General features: G+C 42.1%; 1 protein-coding gene across 1 annotated transcript in view; it reads left to right on the top strand.

The window, feature by feature from the left end:
• Positions 1-20,427, top strand: part of LOC108314392 (WAS/WASL-interacting protein family member 1-like) — a 102,632-nt gene that overhangs the window by 8,472 nt on the left and 73,733 nt on the right. Inside the window, exon 2 of the mRNA XM_037743756.1 lies at positions 14,688-15,430. Within this exon, the coding sequence (XP_037599684.1) occupies positions 14,688-15,383 (696 nt within the window). The 3' untranslated portion in view covers positions 15,384-15,430. The remainder of the gene's footprint in view (positions 1-14,687; positions 15,431-20,427) is intronic.

Raw genomic sequence — 20,427 nt, 5'->3', positions numbered from 1 at the left:
TAAAGCAGGCCTGGTGGTGATGAAATCTCTGAGTGCTTGCTTGTTCACAAAAGATTTCATTTTTCCTTCGCTTATGAAGCTTAGTTTGGCTGGATGTAAAATTCTGGGTTGAAAGTTCTTTTCTTTAAGGATGTTGAGTATTGGCCCCCACTCTCTTCTGGCTTGTAGGGTTTCTGCTGAGAGATCTGCTGTGAGTCTGATAGGCTTCCCTTTATGGATAACCCGACCTTTCTCTCTGGCTGCCCTCAGTATTTTCTCTTTCATTTCAACCCTGATGAATCTGGCGATTATGTGCCTTGAGGTTGGTCTTCTTGAGGAATATCTTTGTGGTGTTCTCTGTATTACCTGGAGTTGAATATTGTCCTGCCTTGCTAGGTTGGGAAAGTTTTCCTGAAGCGTATTTTCCAGCTTGGATTGATTATCTTCGTCACATTCAGTACACCTATCAAACGTAGATTAGGTCTTTTCACATAGTCCCATATTTCTTGGAGACTTTCCTCATTCCTTTTTATCCTTTTTTCTCTAATCTTGCCTTCTTGTTTTATTTCATTAAGTTGGTCTTCGACCTCTGATATCTTTCCTTCTGCTTGATCAATTCGGCTGTTAAAACTTGTGCATACTTCACGAAGTTCTCCTGTTGTGTTTTTCTGTTCCATTAATTCACTTATACTCCTCTCTAAATTGTGTATTCTTGTTAACATTTCGTCAAACCTCTTTTCAAAGTTCTTAGTTTCTTTGCATTGGGTTAGAACAAGTTATTTTAATTCCCAGAAGTTTCTTATCATCCACCTTATAAAGCCTGCCTCTGTTAATGGAACACAGTCTTTCTCCATCGGGCGGTGTTCCGTTGCTGATGAGGAACTGTGATCCCCTGTAGAGAGAGAGGTGTTCTGATTTTGGGTATTCTTAGCCTTTTTAGCCTGGTTTCTTCCCTTCATTATAGATTTATCCATCTGTGGTCTTTATAATTACCGTCTTTATACCTGGGTTTCCGAATGGACGTCCAACTTGTTGATTCCCCACGCTAAAATCTGAGCAACCCACTGCACCGGCCAATACAGCGGTGTTAAGATTGATGGTGCTTTTCTGACTCTGCACCAAGAACTGCCGCACCAAGCCAGTGGCAAAACCTCCTCCCCGGCCACAAGAGTTGCGCTGGAGACCCGTGGGGCCCCTCCACTGGGAATCTCCTGGTGCGTGAGCAACAAAAATTCATATGAAAGTGTGGCGTCCTCTCGTTCTCTGTGCTTTCACTGGGAGCTACAATCCCGAGCTGCTGGTGATCAGCCATCCTGGTTCTCTCAATTTTTTTTTTTTTTTTTGTATTTTTAGTACAGACGATGTTTCACCATGTTGGCCAGGATGGTCTCGATCTCCTGACCTTGTGATCTGCCCACCTTGGCCTCCCAAAGTGTTGGAATTACAGGCGTGAGCCACTGGGCCCAGCCTGTGGTGCTTTTTAATAGCAACCCCAGCAAAAATGATCCTGGAGAGCCAAGGGGGGAAAACAAAAGAGAATCCTTACCAATTTGTTGAACTTTTGCAGATTGCTAAAGCACTGGCAAGGCTATATTCATGGCCCTGAGACCTATACCGTCACACAGGGCTCTGTTCTCAGAAGCACTGAGCACTTGGTTCAATGCCCTGCTGTTGCCATCTTAAAATTCTTTATAATTTTTTAAACAAGGGACCCCACATTTTCATTTTGCACTGGGTCCCCCTAATTAAGTAGGTCCTGTCACCTGGTTATCCCAGTAATCTCATGAAGTAAACAGCGACTGTTGTTATTTGTGTTTATTAATAATGAAACCAAAGCTGAGAGATGTTAAGCAACTTGATCAAGGTCAACAGACCTCCCCAGGGTTGGATCAAGATCTGAGACCTCTGATGCAGTGGTTTCTGTGTCCATCCAATTTTAAGATTCTGTCATTCTAGATCCTATGTAAAATGTAAGAACATTTGGAGGTAAACCTTTACACAGGTGCCTTGCCCTCACTCTGTTGTCTTGGCTGAAGTTTAACACATGAAAGCAAGCTTGGGGTCTCCTTGCATAGTCAAGAGGTTTCTCTACCAGCCTCATCTCTGTCACTGGTCCACTCTAGTCTACTTTTATCAGTGTTTCTATGAGACTTCATATCTGAAAAAGCAGGATTCTTACCTGCCCACGGCCCAGGTCAACCCCGCTTGGGTTCAGATGGAAACTGCTGACCTCAGGCCACTGGATTCATGTCCTAAACCAAGGTACTTGAAAAATATTAGGAATTAATCAATTAACCTTTTTCTTGATACTAGATATTCAATCTCTCGTTTTTCCTGGGATAAACCAATCCTTCTAATTAGTCCAGTATAAAGTTTCACTGTCTCTCCCATCTCCTTTCTCTTCTCTCTTTCCTCTTGAGTCCTTGCTTTACTGATGTTCTTGCATTAAGCCAACTGTCCCTGTCCCTTGACTTTCTTACCTTTTCCCCAGCCACTGTTACACCATGGTTTTCTAATAGCCTCTCAGTTCTTCACAGCTCTGACTCCACCATCACCACTATATCCTGCCATCGGTGTCCTAAATAAACATTTCACAAAGTGGTGCTTCATTACCCTTGGGTCCCACTCAACCAGGTCATGTTCCAAGTTCATGAAAATTGGAATAGGTAAGAGGAGGTTTGGGGGTTTAAAATCCAATGCTAGAGGGTGAGGTGTATAGCAATTCTATTTTGTTGTTGCTTATTTATCTCCTGAGGCAGACATAAGTTGTTTGCACATGTCTTTCTTTGGACACCTTCTCCCTCACTGTATGTGGATCTTGTCCGGCTGTAAGCCTCTTTGGTGCCTTCCCATATGACCCATGCTGGCCAGTTAGAGTATCTTATCCTCCAGTGATTGGCTCTAGGATTCCCAGGTGACACAAGTAGCCCCAATCAGAATCATCCTTGACAATGGGGATCTATAAAACTGGAGGGAGATGGTCTCTCTTCCTCTAGGAATGGGCAAGCATGGAGACCAATGCTAAGAGGAAAGAAAAAGAAATGGAGTGGGATCCAGATTTAAAGACTCCAACTTGATGAGATCTCTAGTGATGGTTACTTGCACACAGAGTCAATGGAGATTGAATTGACCAGCAGCCATTTAGAGTTTTAAGGGCAGGTGAGGGCAGAGAAAACTGACGTTTGGCAAAGAGCGGTCTTGAATACCCAGAGCGACAGTGCAAGATGGGAGCTAGCAGTACTCTCAGAACTTTTTCCTTTTTTAATATTTGAGGATTTCTGGGTTGCTATAATGTTTAGGCAGTGCTTTTGGCATTGTGAGACAGAAATGCTAGACTCTTGCAATGTGCAGGACAGTTCTACAAAGTGAAGAATTGTCCTGTTGTTTGCTCTTCCTCTGCAGAAGAGGGAAAAACCAAACTGTAGAAAGAAGCAGAATCGTAGTGTTACTGAGTGAACTGTATTCAGCCCTGCAGATGCCTGAGATCCACCCTCAGGCCATACCTTTTCCACTTAAGCCTGTTTGCACTGGATTTGATCACTTGCAACAGAAAGAGAGCTAACAATTTCATACACAGTGGGAGTTACAAGTGCTCTGCTCTTCTGTAATTGCCTTCCATAAGTCTTTAGCCTATATACTAGATTAAGTTAAAATTCATATTAAATTAAATCCATATTAAATCTTCCATCTGCCCACAAATCTGACCATGCCGTTCCCTGTCTTAAGTTCTTATTGGCTTCTCTTTGCCTAGAGGCTCCAGTGCAAGGCACAGAAAGTCCTCATGCCTGAGGGCTGACTGCCTCTCCTTCCTTGTCCCTGGTCACTTCCTGCCTCACCCTCTATACTCTAGAACAACTGCACTACTTGAGGATTTCTGCAGTCTCACCTGTCCACGCTATTGCTCCTTTGCCTGGCATCCATTTCCTGCCTCTTTTGTCCAGAGTCAGCTCAATCATTAAATCCCTCACAGGAAGCCTTTCATGAACTAATGCCCCTCTTCTAATGGGACTAATGCCCCTCTTCTGTGCTCCCACAGCACACAGCGTATACCTCTTATCTTATGACCATCTTACATTAAAACATCTGTCAGTGTGTGTGTCTCACCCAGTAGACTAGAAGATTCTCAGGTTCAAGGGTTATGTATTATTCAATTATGTCTTCCACAGTAGCTAGCATATAGTGACTGGCACGTGGTAACTCCACAAAAAAGATTCTGTTGAACTGATCTGGTCCTTGTCATAGGTGAAATATGATAGTGTTTCTGATGTATCCTAAGTCATATTGATGACATCTGGGATAACCTGCAGTTTATAGAATCCATCATTCTTTGAGTAAACCACTGGTGTACCTGTGACTATTTGTATGGCCCTTGTAGGAAAAAAAAAAAAAAGCTCTAGAGACAAATGCCTTTTTAAATGGCTTGGATTACATAGTTGAACAGAGGAAAGCAAATGAAAAATGAATGCTTTTTTTTTTCCTCTTAAGAAACAAGGTCTCACTCCATCACCCAGATTGGAGCGCAGTGGTGCAATCATATCTCGCTACAGCTTCAAACTTGTGGGCTTGAGTCATCCTTCTACCTTAGCTTCCCAAATAACTGGGACAACAGGCGTATACCACCACACCTGGCTAAGTTTTTAAAAATTTTGTGAAGATGCGGATTTCACTATGTTGCCCAGACTAGTCTCCAACTTCTGGCCTCAAGCAGTCCTCCCAGGATTACAGGGATGAGCCACCACATCCTACCCAACACTTTTTATTTACACAAGGCAAGCACAGTGCAGAGCGAAACACCATTCCAGAGGCAGAGGCGAGAGACCAGGCTACCAGGCTTTCCTCTCTGGAGCAGTGAGAAAAATAAGATTGCTCCTGGACCCAGCTAGCTGTTGTTCTTTGGCCTGGATTTGGGAAGGAAGAAACGAGTCCCTGTGGCATCTGAGCATCCAGCTCCCTATTTATGGGTATAGACAGCATTCTCATTTGCTCTTTATCATGTCACAGTATATCCTTGTTTTTACTGTTTTTATTTCAGAGGAGGTGGTAGGGTGACGAGAAAGAGGAGAAGTGAAAAAAATGTGTATTTTTAGCTATGACACAGCCAAATGTTCTGAGTCTTCTTTTATAACCACATTGAAAAGTAAACGTCAAGAGTTAGGAATTAACTGGTTTCTTAGTATCTACATCATCCTTCCATTCTTAGTGTGGGCATGTCTTCTTCTGACCTGGTTACCCTTATGTGGTGTTTCTTTCAGCTCCAGATGTATACATCAGTAAGTAGCTGCATGGAATTTTTAAGAATATCACATGCAATATTCTTGCTAAGGTTAAAATATGCACCTTTATTCTGAGTTTAATATAATAATACAACTGTCCCTATGCAAGGATGTAAGCATGACTTACCATGAAAATCATGCACTTCGCTGTGCTTTCACTATTTTCATGCAATATTTCTCAAACATCTACCAAGAGTAAGAAATCAGGCAATGTACACAAAGATGAATAGCCACCCTGCTTTCTGGGAGTTACCATCTAGACAACTCTTTCTCATAAGGGGCTCTGAAATGTGCTGACATTAGAATCCTGAGGTTATGGCTAAAATGCCAGATGCCTGGGCTGTAACCTAATTTTGCTGAATTCAATCATATATGAGATAATGTATTTTCATGTCTTCAAAATGACTTCTAACTAAGGAATAGTATGACTTTCATGAAGAACTAATGCCATGAAATTCATAAGGGTATGTGTGAATGCCCTCAGTCAGGTTTCCAGAAGGTACTAGGTTTCAAGTTAACAACTAAGACTGAACCACTGTGGGCAACGCGACCAATGTTTAAACCTCGCTGTAACCATTACCAACTGCATGGCCTTGGGAAAGTTATCAAACTTGTCTTTTTTCTCACATCTTTAAGCTTAGGATAAAGCCTACCTTACAGAGTTATTTTGAGAATTAAAGTAACTGAGTCTTAACCCAGCTCCTGGTATGTAGTGATGCTAGCCAGCAGCCATTCTAGATTTATGGACAGTCTTCAAAGATAAGACTTTTTTGCATAATAAAATATTTTTTTCTGCCCCAGGTATATGAAAGCACAGGACTCAAGCCATTAACTCCCTTCTCCCACTGCTCTGCACCCTGTGGCTTAAAATGATTAAATTTTTTTCAATGAACAGCTTTATTGAGATGTAATTTATATACAGTAAAAGTAACCATTTAAAGTATACAATCTCGTCATGCAAGGTGGATCATGTCTGTAATCCAATAATTTGGGAGGCTGAAGTGGGCCAGGCGTTTAAGACCAACCTGGGCAACAAAGCGAGATCCTGTCCCTCAAAATAAATAAATAAATAAATAAATAAAGTAAAAAATTAGCTGCAGTGATGTGTGCCTGTAGTCGGGAGGCTAAGGTTGGAGGATGGCTTGAGTCTAGAAGTTTGAAGCTGCAATAAACTATGATTGCATCACTGTACTCCGGCATGGCCAACAGAGTGAGACCCTGTATCTAAAAAAAAATAAATACAAATTAGTGGTTTTCAGTGTATTTACAGAGTTGTGCAACCAATCCCCACTATCTAATTTAGAACATTTTCAAAATTAGTTTTTAGAATGTGTGTGTGTGCCTTCCTTAGGGTAAGTGAGCTTATCCTACAGAATTTTTTTTTTTTTTTTTTGAGACAGGGTCTTGCTTTGTCACCCAGGCTGGGTGGCACTATCGTGGCTCACTGCAGCCTCAATCTCCTAGACTCAAGCCATCCTCCCACCTCAGTCTCCCAAGGAGCTGGGACTACAGGTGTATGCTATCACATCTAGCTAATTTTTGTATTTTCTGTAGAGATGAAGTTTTGCTATGTTGCTCAGGCTGGTTTCAAACTCCTGAGCTGACGTTATCCATCCACCTTGGCCTCCCAAAGTGTTGGGATTACAGGCATTAGCCATCATGCTCAGTCCAAATTTTTAAAAACAAATTAACAATATTATACACTGACAACAGTTGTTTTCTCCTTGACATATTTTGGAGATTACACATGCCTTCTTTAAGGTATTTTTTCATCTTTCTAATTTACCTCCTGGAATCATCTTCCAAAATTTGTTCACATCGTTTTAAGTATCTTCAGTTGTGGTACGACTTTTGAAGTCGTACTACATCATCTTTTGAAGATGGATGTGAAAGTGATCAAAAACAGTGATTATCTGTCTTTAATGACCAGTGGAGCAATACAAACTGGTTAATGCTATCTGGGGCTTTTGGGGGGTGGGGGTGGTCAGAAAATCAAGGATTGACTATAAATTAGTGAGACAGGTAATCCACTGTGGCCCATATATGAACTCTAAAGGTATAAACAATGAACAAATTAATATAAACATCAGTAAATATCAGTGCGTAAGATATAAGTTTGTTATAATCATTTAGGGAGATCATGTTAAATCAATCCAAAAATAAATGGATTTTGGCAAACTTGGCACCAAGGTCTACTATGACACTTACCGTATTGTGCCACGAATGTGTATCTGGCTACGTGTCTCATAAGGATGAGCTTCTCTCGGGCAGGGGCCTTGTCATATGTGTCTAAATATTGCCAGCAGCTACCTGTGTCCCTGACACAGTCAGAGAACCCAGTGAGTATCCTATGAAAAACCAGAGTATAAGGCTCATGAGCTATAGGCTGTGCATAAAGGTGATACCTGTATGAATTACTTGCAGATAGAAAACTTTTTCTTCAACCAGTTCCTTAAGTTACGTCAGGGCAATTCTGTGTCACAGAGTTGTGGGTTGAGACACATGGATTGTTAAGTAACCCCAGAGAAAAACACAAGTAACTTATCCACAAAGAATTATTTTATATTAGCAAAGCATATCTCCTTGTAAAGAACAGCTGACTGCAAATATATATATATATATATATATATATATATATATATATATTTTTTTTTTTTTTTTTTTTTTTTTTTTTTTTTTTTTTTTTTTTTTAAGATGAAGTCTCACTCTGTTGCCCAGGCTGGAGTGCAGTGGCATGATCTTGGCTTGCTGCAACCTCTGCCTCCAGGGTTCAAGCTATTCTCCTGCCTCAGCCTCCTGAGCAGTTGGGATTACAGAGGTGTGCCACTACACCCAGATAGTTTTTGTACTTTTAGTAGAGACGGGGTTTCACCATGTTGGCCAGGCTGGTCTCAAATTTCTGACGTCAGGTGATCCTCCTGCCTCAGCCTTCCAAAATGCTGGGATTACAGGCGTGGGCTACCTGTAGGTGTTGGCACTACTTTATATTTTTATACATTCTGAAGAAAATCTGTACTTCTTCCTCATGCTGCATTAACTGTAGTGAACATGTATTATTTATATTAGAAACAATTCAGTCATCTCTATATGATGCAACTAGTCATTTAATTGCACAGATTTTCCTTTAGCTGGAAATTTCAAGATACTGTTGACAAGTAAATATGTGAACAGAAGGACCTGCTGACTTTAATCAATATCTGAAAATAAATTGTATAGTTTCAAATATAACTTGGTATTAGAGATTAACAAAGCATTTTTTACATGCCTACTGTCTGATTTAAGTCTCAGTCAGTCCTGCCTTGAAGGTACTGACTGTCTTCATATTATAAATGGAGAAATTGAGGCTGAAAGAGGCGAAATAAAATTGCCCCAAGTCACAAAGTCATTGCATTGCAGGACCAGAGTCATAACCCATGATTTAGACTCCTCATGGCTTAATCTCCTTTCCCCTATGAGTGCAACTCATCCCCTCCGTAGCTCGCCCTCACCATTCAGTTTACAAACAGGTCATGAACACCTACTACATGTTCTTGAATGTCCAAGGGAATCTGACTACACTTTAAGATTTGGAAACAAATCCACTCTGAGGAGCAAATGCCAATGCTGCTGCTGCTTTCACCCAAAATAGATTCATATACTTTGTTAGATGAACCTCCTTCCTCCTGCAGTCAGGGGAAAAACCTACTGATTGGAGAGAAGAGCTCAGACGTGCCATTTGCCCTCTGTTTATGCAGGAAAGGATTAATAATACGTTAGCCTAAGGCCAGGATTTTTAGTAGGATACAACGTAAAGTTACATGAATAGAAGGAAAGTACGTTTCTTGTTTAGATAAAAATGGGGAATCCAAATAGATATTATTTATAGCACTGTTGGTGGGAGTGTAAATTAGTCCAACCGTTGTGGAAGGAAGTGTGGCCATTCCTCAAAGAACTAAACAGAATTCCCATTCAACCCAGAAATCCCATTATTGGATATATAACCAGGGAAATATAAATTGTTCTATCATAAAGGCACATGTACACAGCTCTTTATAAAGACACATGTACACAATAGTTCAATTGCAGCACTATTCACAGTAACAAAGACATGGAATCAAACTAAATGCTTATCAACTGTAGACTGCATATAGAAAATGTGGTACATATATACCATGGAATAGTATGCAGCCATGAAGAAAGAATAAGATCATGTCCTTTTCAGGGACATGGATAGAGCTGGAGGCCATCATTCTTAGCAAACTCACACAGGAGCAGAAAACCAAACACCACATGTTCTAACTTATAAGTGGGAGCTAAATGATGAGAACATATGGACACAAAGAGGGGAACCACAGACACTGGGGTCTACTGAGGGTAGAGGGTGGGAGAAGGGAGAGGATCAGAAACAATAACTATTGGGCAGTAGGCTTAGTACCTGGGTGATGAAATAATCTGTACAACAAACCCCCATGACATGAGTTTACCTATATAACAAACCTGCACATGTACCTCCAAATCTAAAATAAAAGTTAAAGACATTGTGTTGGAAAGATTTATTTGGTTTTAAACACTCCAGAGAAAACCCTCCAGGGCACTGAATGGAACCTGCTGTATCGTTTGACATTTCCCTTATCAATGGGACTGGAGTTCATCCACTTTCCTCTCCAGGGACTCAGTAGATGCATGTCTTGAAACCAGAGACAGCCTCTCCCTCTACAGAGGAAGTCAGTAGACAGAGAAGATAAGTAACGGACATTCACCAGAGGCCGCAAAATGTGCAAGTTATGAGAAGGGACCAAGGAAGAGGAAAACTTGATTAATTTCTGTAAGGAAGAAGGAGGGATAGTAGATCCAGGAAGCAGGGAATATCAATGAAAAGGAAGTAGATGGGTTGAAGGAAGGCATAATGGGGAGAGAGAATAAAACTGTCTGAAGGCCAACAGAGGACCTGCAGTCACACTCAAAGACACATCCCAATCAAGGACTACTGCAGAAGAGATAATTGCTTAAGCTTCCAAGGGGAGGAAACATATGGAGGAGAGACAAGTGCTTTCTTCCCCGGTTTTGTCCCCAAATCTCTATAGCAGCAGAACAATGCTCTCTAGCAAACACCTGCTTAAACTCGTACTGCACTCCAATGGCTATTTGGTTTATGGAAAGGCAGGTGAGGAGGCATCCAGCCCAAAGGATCATGGTTTCCTGCCCCCTGGTAACTGCTGTGGTTTCCCAGGGCAGCCATGAATGTCCTCTCAGAGACACACATCCAACTACAAAAGCAGCCCTGTGAACCCCACCGACCCACCACTATATTCCCCTACTCAAAGGCAAGCTAGTGATCTACCTGTGAGCAGAAAAGGAAGGAACCTGCTGTGTGGTTTGTTAAAAGAAAGACTTTAGATAAATTAACACAGAGTTTAATTGAGCAAAGAACAATTGGAGAATTGGGCAACCCTACTATCAGAATAGGTTCAGGGCAACTGGTGGTGTCATGGGTCAGCGAGGATTTATGGACAGAAGGTAAGTGACATAGAGAAAACAGAAGTAAGATACAGAAACAGTCAGATTGGTTACAGCTCAGGGTTAGCCATGGTTTAAACAGTTGGCTGCTCTGACTGGCTGAAACTTGGCTACTTGTTACAAGAGTTCATTACAGTCTGTTTACGCATCCAGTTAGACTACAGTTCACTACGTATGGAGAAATCTTTAGGCTAAAATTTGTAAGGAGGCAGCTTTAGGCTAAACAATTTAATAGGTTTTACATAGCCACTCTTAACCTGATTTACCTTCTAGTTAAAAGTAGTTAATTAAAACTTACTTCACCTTCAGTAGAAGAGCTGAATGGGTAAAGCTAGCACAACATAAAAATAGTGACATGAATTTCTCTGCTGTCTTTCTTCTTAGAATTCCAGACATTTTGGGAACCTGTATTTATTTCAACGGATAGTATGGATTTACAAAAAGATCCATGAAGACATGACTGTTAGCATCACCAAAAAATTGTAATATAACCAAAGTACACACAGTAAGGTTTTCTTGTGGTACTTTATTCTTTGAATGCATTTAAAATATAATTCCCAGCCAAGCATGGGTGGCTGATGCCTGTAATCTCACACTCTAAGAGGCCGAGGTGGGTGGATTACCTGAGTTTAGGAGTTTGAGACCAGCCTGGGCAACATAGCCAAACATCGTCTCTACAAAACATACTAAAATTAGCTGGGCACGTGCCTATAGCTCCAGCTACTCAGGAGGCTGAGGCGGGGGGATCACTTGAGCCTGGGAAGTCAAGGCTGCCATGAGTCATGATCTCACCCCTGCTTTCCAGCCTGGGTAACAGAGCAAGACCCTGTCTCAAGAAAAACAAAAAGCAAAACAAAAATGAATGTAAATCCAAAAATTCAAAATGTGTTCAGAAAGGCAAAGATAGGGTGTGTTTGTTGATTGTCTCTCTCATATCCATTCCCTTCCTCTCTTTTCCTAATAGAGCTGAGATTTTCCACCTAGGTAGTCTGGGTAAAATAGGTTCTACCCATCCAGGTCCTGGAGCAGACCCTGACTGGCTTAATGCAGTTGGAGTGATCTGACCCTCCTAGGCACATTAATTGGTAAGAATGGGCACCTGACTACACTCTTGCCAATCAAAGCCAGTGAGATTCAATTAGGAGATTTTGGTTAAGCTGTTATAGAAGCAGCGTCTCCCTGCTGGATGTATCCAGCAAATATGTAGCTCTGGGAGCTTCCAAAAGCCTTTTGGGACCAGGAGAGGCAGGCCTGTCTGAAAATAGAGCCATTAAACACCAAAGTGGCAAAGCTAAGAGGTGAAGAGAAGAAACTGGGATCTAGTTAGTGTTGAAGCCAGGGATACAGCCTCATTTTGTAAAATCGCTCCATACCAATCAATAAATTTGCTTTTCTGAGACAGTTTGGGTCAGGTTTTCTGTCATTTGCAACCACAACACCTTATTTTAAAAAATCTACCTTATAAAAGGTAACACACGTGTCTAAAACTTCTTTTACTAATCATTTGAAATTGAAGTTTCATCTTCATAATGAAATCACATGAAGAACCACAAAATACTGGCAACACTCACTGCAGAAAGGAAGTGGGTTATTTTCCCCACTCGCTAGCTTTTCTTTTATTTTTTTTCTCCTTTCTTTCCACTCTGTCTCTCAACTTCCAAAGGAAACATTTGGGTAAATCATATTTGGCTGAAGTCAAGTGCACTGAAGACTGCATTAGTTTTGCAGGAAGGTGCTGAGAATCTCACAATGTCAAGTGTGTGGTGCCCTTTAATCTAGATTTTCCTTCCTTTTGTAGGTGATTTGCACCATGACTTCTTAGATCTCCCTCTCTGCCTTTATAATCTACCATTTCTATCAAGTGAAGAAAACACAGCCTTAATTCTTCCTTACAAGGTGAACCCTGGGCGGGTGTCAATGCCAGCTACAGCTGCCACAGCATTACGAGTTCACATGTTCTCTTCCTTCAGGATTTGGGGGCCCATTTTGAAACTTTTTGTATCCCTCACCACAGGCAAATATTTTTAAATGTCCCTTCATGATGATGATGCTAGTATAACTGTTGTGGTACCTGATTAAATCCAATTTTGCATATATCTGGTGTATATTATATGGTAGAGTTATCTCTCTATCCATGCTACCCCTCCCCTGCCTATTGTGGGGTGCTAGGCAGTTGCATTGGACCTTGCCTTAGTTGTTCAACAATTAAATTTCCTTGACTGCAAAACAGACTGTGTGAGGTTCTTGAGACAGAATTAACCCCACAAAGAGTGCTCTGACTTTGCTCACACCACCCCCCATCCTCAGCTGCAGGGCCTCAACAGCAACTTGTATACAATGTCCATAGTGTCATCAATTACTTGAAATTATTTTTTTTCTTCCCAGTAATACGGACCTACAGGACTGTGCTTGGCTGTGTTTCCCAGTTGGAGAAGTGCAGGCTATCTCCTATGTCTGATATTTTGCTCTTGGCTTCTCCCCCTTATTGACTAGACTGCTTCAGGGATCTGGTGAATGGTTCCACACATCCAAAATTCCAGTAGCCTGTAAGTGCATGTTGTCAGGGGACATCTGGCAGTGTGTGGACAGGGGCCCCTTCCATGGCAGTGGCGTCATGTGGGTTATTTTCCCCATTCGCCAGCTTTTGGGCCTCAATGAACAGTACAGTACCTACAACCTGTGTATGAGGGCCCTGCCCGTCAAAACACACACACACACACACACACACACACACACACACACACGCATAAATTTATTAAAGAACATACGGGCACCTCTGTCACTTGGGATTTGTCATTCAATGATGCCCAGTGGGGTGCATAACCCTCAACATCCATTCTTATGATTGACACCATGCAGGCTCCAGGGAATGCTTCTTATCTTTAGCTCAATGTCCTAAAAACAAAAGATTACAGCCTCTCAGTGCCAGGAAGGATGGTGACACTGCTGATGTTTGAGACGAACATATGTTAAATCTAAGAAAACCTAGATTTTTTTTTAAAGGTCAGCTTGTCAAATTCTTCTCAGACAGCATGAATGCAGTGATTCCTGCATTACAGTGTACTGTTTCCCAAGGGTGAGAATCGTCCATTTCCTTGCTTCTGTCAGTGTTCCAGTTTGTGGTTATAGATGTACTCAAGAATTAGCATGGTTTTTCAACAGTTACACATGACACTTAAGGATTGGCAGTATTCATATTACTCTAAAATTTATATTTATAAAGGTTAGATATTGATTTAGATATTCTTATAAGGGATGGTACAATTTACAAAATAAAAGCAACTAATATGACAAAATTATTTTGTATTTTTCTGTAATAATTTATCATATTGGTCCCATGATAATAGATAACATAATGCTTAAAAATCATGAGTTATTTCTAAACCTGAGGTTCACTTTCATTTTAAAAAATAATTGTTATAAATGCTTCAGCAAAGTTACTGCAAGTTGAAATTAATAAACTACAGTCTAAGAACAACAGCGACTCAAAGAAGGTTGTGTAACTTGGCATTAAGAACATAATCTTGATTGCAACACTGTATTAAGGAATTTTGCTAAATTAGAGAAAAAAATTATGGAAAATCATAAAAATGACTGATGAATTGCTTGTCTCTAGAATATTAGGCATCCAGATATCACCAGCCCATCATTAGAATAGTGAGACTTATGCGATGATTACATTCAGTCACCTCTGATGTTTTGTAACATGTGGTCATGTGAAAGCCAAAGCTTTGCAAGAAGAATTGGCAGTGAGAACAGAACACACTTTGGCAACTTAATTTATAACTTTTAAATATTTGGGCATATAGCATATAGGCCTCCATTTCTCCCCCTGCCTCATTGCGCTACTGTTGGTGGCGGGCTGGAGTGGGAGGCACCCAGATCCAGGGGCTCTCCCTGGCTGTTCCAAGTGCGGGGCTCCGGGGAGAGGTCTAGCAGGTGTCAGAGGCCCCGCCCCCGCCGCCCACCTCCTCAGGAATTGGCTGCGTCGGTCCTAGGGGGCGGTCCCAGGGACGGAAGGAAGTCGAGGGTCGCGGGCGCGGGCTGCGCGGGGTTGCAGTCGCACGTGGAGAGCGCGCACCGCGCTCGCGTTGGGCTCGGGGCGGAGTTCCCCGTCCCCTTCCCTTTCCTTCCACACCCGCACGCGCGCCCTTCCTTCGTGGCTTGCCCTTCCCCCGCCTCCTGGGTCTAGCCCCTTCACTGGAGTGTGGGGCAGGCAGGCCTCCGGGCTCGCGTGCGCGTGTCCGAGCAGTCCCGGGCGGTGGGCGAGGGCGTGACCTGGGGAACCCGGAGGGGAAGGGGCGGGGGCGCGGGGGCTGGGAGAAGCGAAGGCGGCTCCTCCCTCCGCTGCCCTTCCCTCCTCTTCCCTCCCCGCCCCCGCCTCTTAGGCCCTCCTTTCCTTTCTTCTGTTCTCCCCTCTGCTTCCGGCTTCTTTCGGCTCTAGCAGGTAGAGCCTTCTCGGGGCGCGCGGGGCCTCAGCAGCTGCTCCCGACCTCTCCTCGGCCCAGCGCAGGGCCTCGCGCGCCCATGGCCGGCTCTGCCCGGCGGTGGGACGATGGAGATTCAGACGTGGCGGCGGCGCCGCTGCAGGACGCGGAGCTGACCCTGGCCGGCATCAACATGCTGCTCAACTAGGGCTTCAGGGAGTCGGACCAGCTTTTCCAACAATACCAACAATACAGGTGACCCGCGCGCCCCCGCCTCCTCAACCTGGCTCTTTTCTTCCCGGGACCCGCCGCGCGCCCGCTGTCTTCCCTCACTTTCTCCCAGCCTCGCCCTCCCAGAGATGTGCCCGGTGCCGGTGGGCTTCTCTGGGCAGGACAGCTGGACTTGGGACCGGATGCGATGTGAGACGGCAGCGGCCTGGGACCCGGGCCCATGGTGACTCTGGCTCGCGTACTGCCCCAGCAGTCTTTGTGACTCGGAGCCCACCAGCTGCCTGCTCCTCGCGCCTCGCGCGGCTCTGCGTCCTTGTGCATTCCAGACGCTTTTACTGTTCCAAACATACGCACAATTAATTGCTTTGCTGTGCAGGAATTTAAAAACTTCAGCCCAACTCTGCCCACTCATGTCTCTGCCTTGAGAATGGTGAGAAAACACGTGTGTTCAGTTAATTTTTTGTCTTAAAAGCGAAAGAACTGAAACCTGGTAGATTTCCTTTAGGGTTGGAAGGAACCTTCATTTCGTTGGCTACCTGGACTGTTTGTTCTCGGGTTGAGGAAGCAAGTTTGTGATTTGCAGTCTGATTGATGACAAGCCGTAAGGGTGTTGATTAGCAGCTTTCCCACTTTGGAGACGCCGTGGTTTGGTTGGAATGAGAGGACCGATGTGCAGCTGTGATGGAGAGGCCGCGTCTGTAAGAATGGGAGGGGAGAGAGGGAGAGATGCCTGAAGTCTCAGACCTCAAAGAATGGCGGTTTCTACCCAGCAGAGCTTCCACCTTCTGAGTGGCAAAGCAAATACCTCACAACTATGGACTTTTCACTAAAGCTCTTTTACTTTTAAATCGGCGATTTTCCCTACTTTGTTCTGAAAAACAACTTCGCTTTACTTAGAACATGTCCTTTTTAAAGCACCAGTCTGGTTTCAAGATAGTGTTTCATCAGAGGATGTTGATGGGGGATTTAAAAGGTTTACTTGTCACACAATTTCTCTTTGTACTTTTTAAGCCCTCAGGAAAAAAGGTCTGAATTTTTCTTATACTGTGCTATTTTTTTTTTCTTTTTAGACTACCAGTTTGTGTTGTGTGACAAAAGGCAACATATCAATAGGGCTGTTTTTATCTTATTTTTCCTGCTATTCTCCCAGTTAGCATATGGTAAACACTTGATGATATCTTTGAAAGAATGAATAAATGATGCAGGAATTGTGAATTAAGCGTATTGCACATAAATGGGAGAAAAAGACTGATATTGTAAGACACATACTACATGGGGGAGAAGATCAAACATAAAAGCTGAGTAAAGTCAAGGAGATAGACTGGGAAAAATATTAACTCTAAGACAGTGAGAAGAAAGTTATTTTATGGGACCTGTTTTGAATTGAACTGAGCAGCTAAACATAGGCAGAAATGGAGATTGTGTATTGGAGACACAAAGGAAAACACCTAGGTTAGTCGTGCATACACTAATGTGTGATCTTGAAATAAAGGTCCTGGATCCAAGCCACAGATGATCCTGAAATTTATAGATTTTTGCTATTTTCCACAAAATGTGTTTAGCAAGTTAACATGTATCTCATTCATTCTTTATAACCCTGAGATAGGCATTATGTTATGGCCAATGTTTTGCAAAGGCACAGTTGAGATAGGGAAAGGTTAAATAATATATCCAAGGCTCCCACAGCTGAGAGTGGGGAAAAGTAGGATAGGAACCCAGGCGGTGCTCTTTGAGTTGTTGCTCTTAACCTTTAGAAAGATTTCTGGAATAAAAAGGAGTTAAGGGTCATGGCTTCTCACTACTTGAGCTGAATTTTTGAGAACATTGTGGGAGGAGACAGATGAGTGGAAATATCTCAAAAAGGTGTGTGGTCCTGCAGGAAAACTAATGCTTCCATCAGTGAGTCTCAGCAGGTAGGAAAGAAGCCGCACCATCTGAGTAGGTACAGATTCTCCAGGTGTCAGGAGAGATGGCCTCGAACTTTCTTCATTATGAGGCTGGATAGGTACAACCTGTACTGTGGTCAGGAAACAGGCTGCCACCTCGTGTTGGGGCATAATGGCATCAAGACTAGACAGACATTCAGTGGTTGGAGCTCTGGGAACAAAAGAAAACAAATCCGGTAACCCCTTTAAAATATAGCCTAAAGTCAGTTATACCCTTAAATGTTCCAGAGAGTATCATTACCTAGATTAAACTGCTGAATTCAATCATTTCTGCATCATCCAGCTTTATACCCAAAGCTTACAGGTTTTACATACTGGGACAGTCTGGCAACCACAGAAAGAAAAATTCTTTCCAACATGTTATTTGCTTGAAAGGGCCTTATCCCCCAAGAGTTTATGCTAGGTACGCATAGACAATACAATAAATAGAAATCGAGACACTGGGCACTAAGTTGTACTCAGTTAATAATACGCAGCTTTGCAGTAAGGTACTCAGTTGCATTTTTTAGATTATTTATAATTGGACTCATTGCTTTAATTTTAAAGGTACTTCTGGAATAAATATCTGCAAAAAGCATAATTGAAAATGTAACTAAGATACCTTTAAAATAAGTCTGTTTTCCAGTTTTTTACATACCCTGACATGCATAAAATAAGTAATAAATGGTAACTCCTATGCTTTCTACCCAACTTTTTAAAATACCAGTTTTTGGTTTATTTGCTCAAATACTTTATGCTACTCTAGCAAAATACTTTTGGTCCCCAAGTCACTAGATGGAAGTGTATTATGCTGGGCACCAAGGTGTGTGGCTGGGTTTCTAAGGCTTTGTGTCAATGAACAGGCATGTCTCTAGGGTGGAACTTGGCTTTACGCCCCTAGGCAGTAGAATGAAGACAGAAGTGAAAAAGGAGGAATCCTTGCTGATGATTGTATCAGACCTTATGGTCTCTTTACTTCTAATATAATCAGTAGTACAGGCTCTGAAACGAAATGAGTGGTTGGGTTTGAAGTTGACATAGCAGAAAAAGAAGGTTGTGTGGATTTGCATGGCTGTTTTATGCAGATGTGCATGTGTTTGCTTGATTCACTTGGCATTCCAGCATATCTGCCTTCTGCAGGGAGCATGGTCCTCTTGGGGAGTGTCCTCCTTCATCTGTATGGTTCTAATGAAGCTGGAGAAGCAATACTCTCTCATGGTAAATTGTACATGGCTGTGGGCTGGATTCATATCCAGGTGTCAGTACTTACTGTGTGATTTTTAGGCAACTTAACCGCCTTGCGCATCAGGATCTTCATTTCGAAATGGAGATAATACAGTACCTTCCTTATTGGGTCATTTGTTTCGCCTGGGTTTCCCCCAAAGAGCCTAAGATAAGGGATTGGGTGCAGGTGGTTTGCATTGCAAAGGGATCTCAAGGAGTGGAAGCAGGTGAAACAGGGAGGAAGGAAAACCTAATCCAAGGTTTTGTTCCGAGCTGTTGATGGCTGTGGACACTGGGGCTTGGCCCTGTTGCAGGTTTTTTAAGGACTGTGCAGACTGCATTATAGAATTGTCTCCAAGGGATTAAGGAGGGGAGGAGTATTTACATAAAACCTCCCATTCTTGGTTGGCCCATAAAAGTGTTCCTTCGGTTGCATATGTAGGTTTGCACATGTGTATCAGAATATTTCCATAAGAGACCCTCCCAGCTCTGATACAGAAGCCCAGGACAGAACCTACTGGGAGAGACAAGATGTTGTCATACCAGATAGCTGACACCAACTGTCTGGAGTAAAAGAAAGAGGACTTGAAGATTTAACAGGAGATACTGATAAAGGATTAAATGGAAAAAAGACAAAGTGTGTAAAACTTCTAGACCATTGTCTGGCTCAGAGTATGTACTCAATTCTTCTAGACCATTGTACTCAGAGTATGTACTCAATGTTAACCAGGCATACATACTTTTCTGGGCAGATACATACATACATATAAATAAATTTATATAATTATGTTTTTACATTTCCTTCTGTTATACCATGCACATATTATGTCTTAGGATAAAATTGTCTAAGCTTCACTTGACCATATAACAGGAACAATACAGACAGCCTATCACTCCTATGTCTTTGCAGAAAAAGGAGGAATTAATTGTAACTTGACCAATTTCCAGAGATTTGCTAAATTGCAAGCAAGAATATCCAGGTAACAGAAGAGTTAACAAATTCCTAATGAACCAAAGTTACCAATTAGTACATGTGTCCGAACAGGATCTCTTCCTAACCTCAATACACAGGTGACTGACACACACAAATGAGTGCACACACACTGAGTTGAGCTAATAGCAAGTTTCAGTATGAGTTGTTTCTCAGAAAAGTTTTATGACTGCTTCAACCCACAAACAATGCAAGCAACTTTGACATTTACACCTACTTATTTTCTTGATTTCCAGTTGCTTCACTGGGAACACTGAACTTTTCCTAATCGTTGTGGATAGTGAATTAGTAAGCTTAGTTTTAGGCCATTCATGATTTCTTAATCCATAATTGAAAAAATACCTCCTTTTTGTCTTTGTTTTTCCTTTGATGCTTCCTCATATTTAAATTTTTATTTCTTATGCTGATAAAACATCTAGAAACATAGAGGCAGAGTGTTAAGCAAGATATCTGGAAGGGAGGACTTTTTTAAAGTCTGCCTTTCTTACAGAAGACCAAGGAATTGGATATATCATCTAAGGAAGTAAGTGAGCATAAGGAAAATAAAATTTTTAATAAAAGTAGAAATGTAAATAACCATATCCTTTTTATGCCCCCTGCATTTTTTAGGTGGTCAGAAGGTCATTTTAAGCATTTTAAATTTATTTTTAATTTTCTAGGTTATTTGTATTTTTCTGGACTGTCTAGTAAGTGTTAAACACATGCTTTACAATATTATCAAAAGCTAAACTATTGATATGCCTTTCGGCAGATCCTTTTTGGTTTGTTAAATCAAACATTTTAACTTTTGTGTGTGATCTTGAAAATCATATAATTGGGGCCGGGCGCGGTGGCTCAAGCCTGTAATCCCAGCACTGTGGGAGGCCGAGGCGGGTGGATCA

Source organism: Cebus imitator, unplaced genomic scaffold (assembly GCF_001604975.1).
Source record: "Cebus imitator isolate Cc_AM_T3 unplaced genomic scaffold, Cebus_imitator-1.0 Scaffold152, whole genome shotgun sequence".
Classification (NCBI taxonomy): Eukaryota; Metazoa; Chordata; class Mammalia; order Primates; family Cebidae; genus Cebus; species Cebus imitator.
Note: the sequence above shows the minus strand (reverse complement) of the source record. Positions and strands in the feature narration are given on the sequence as shown.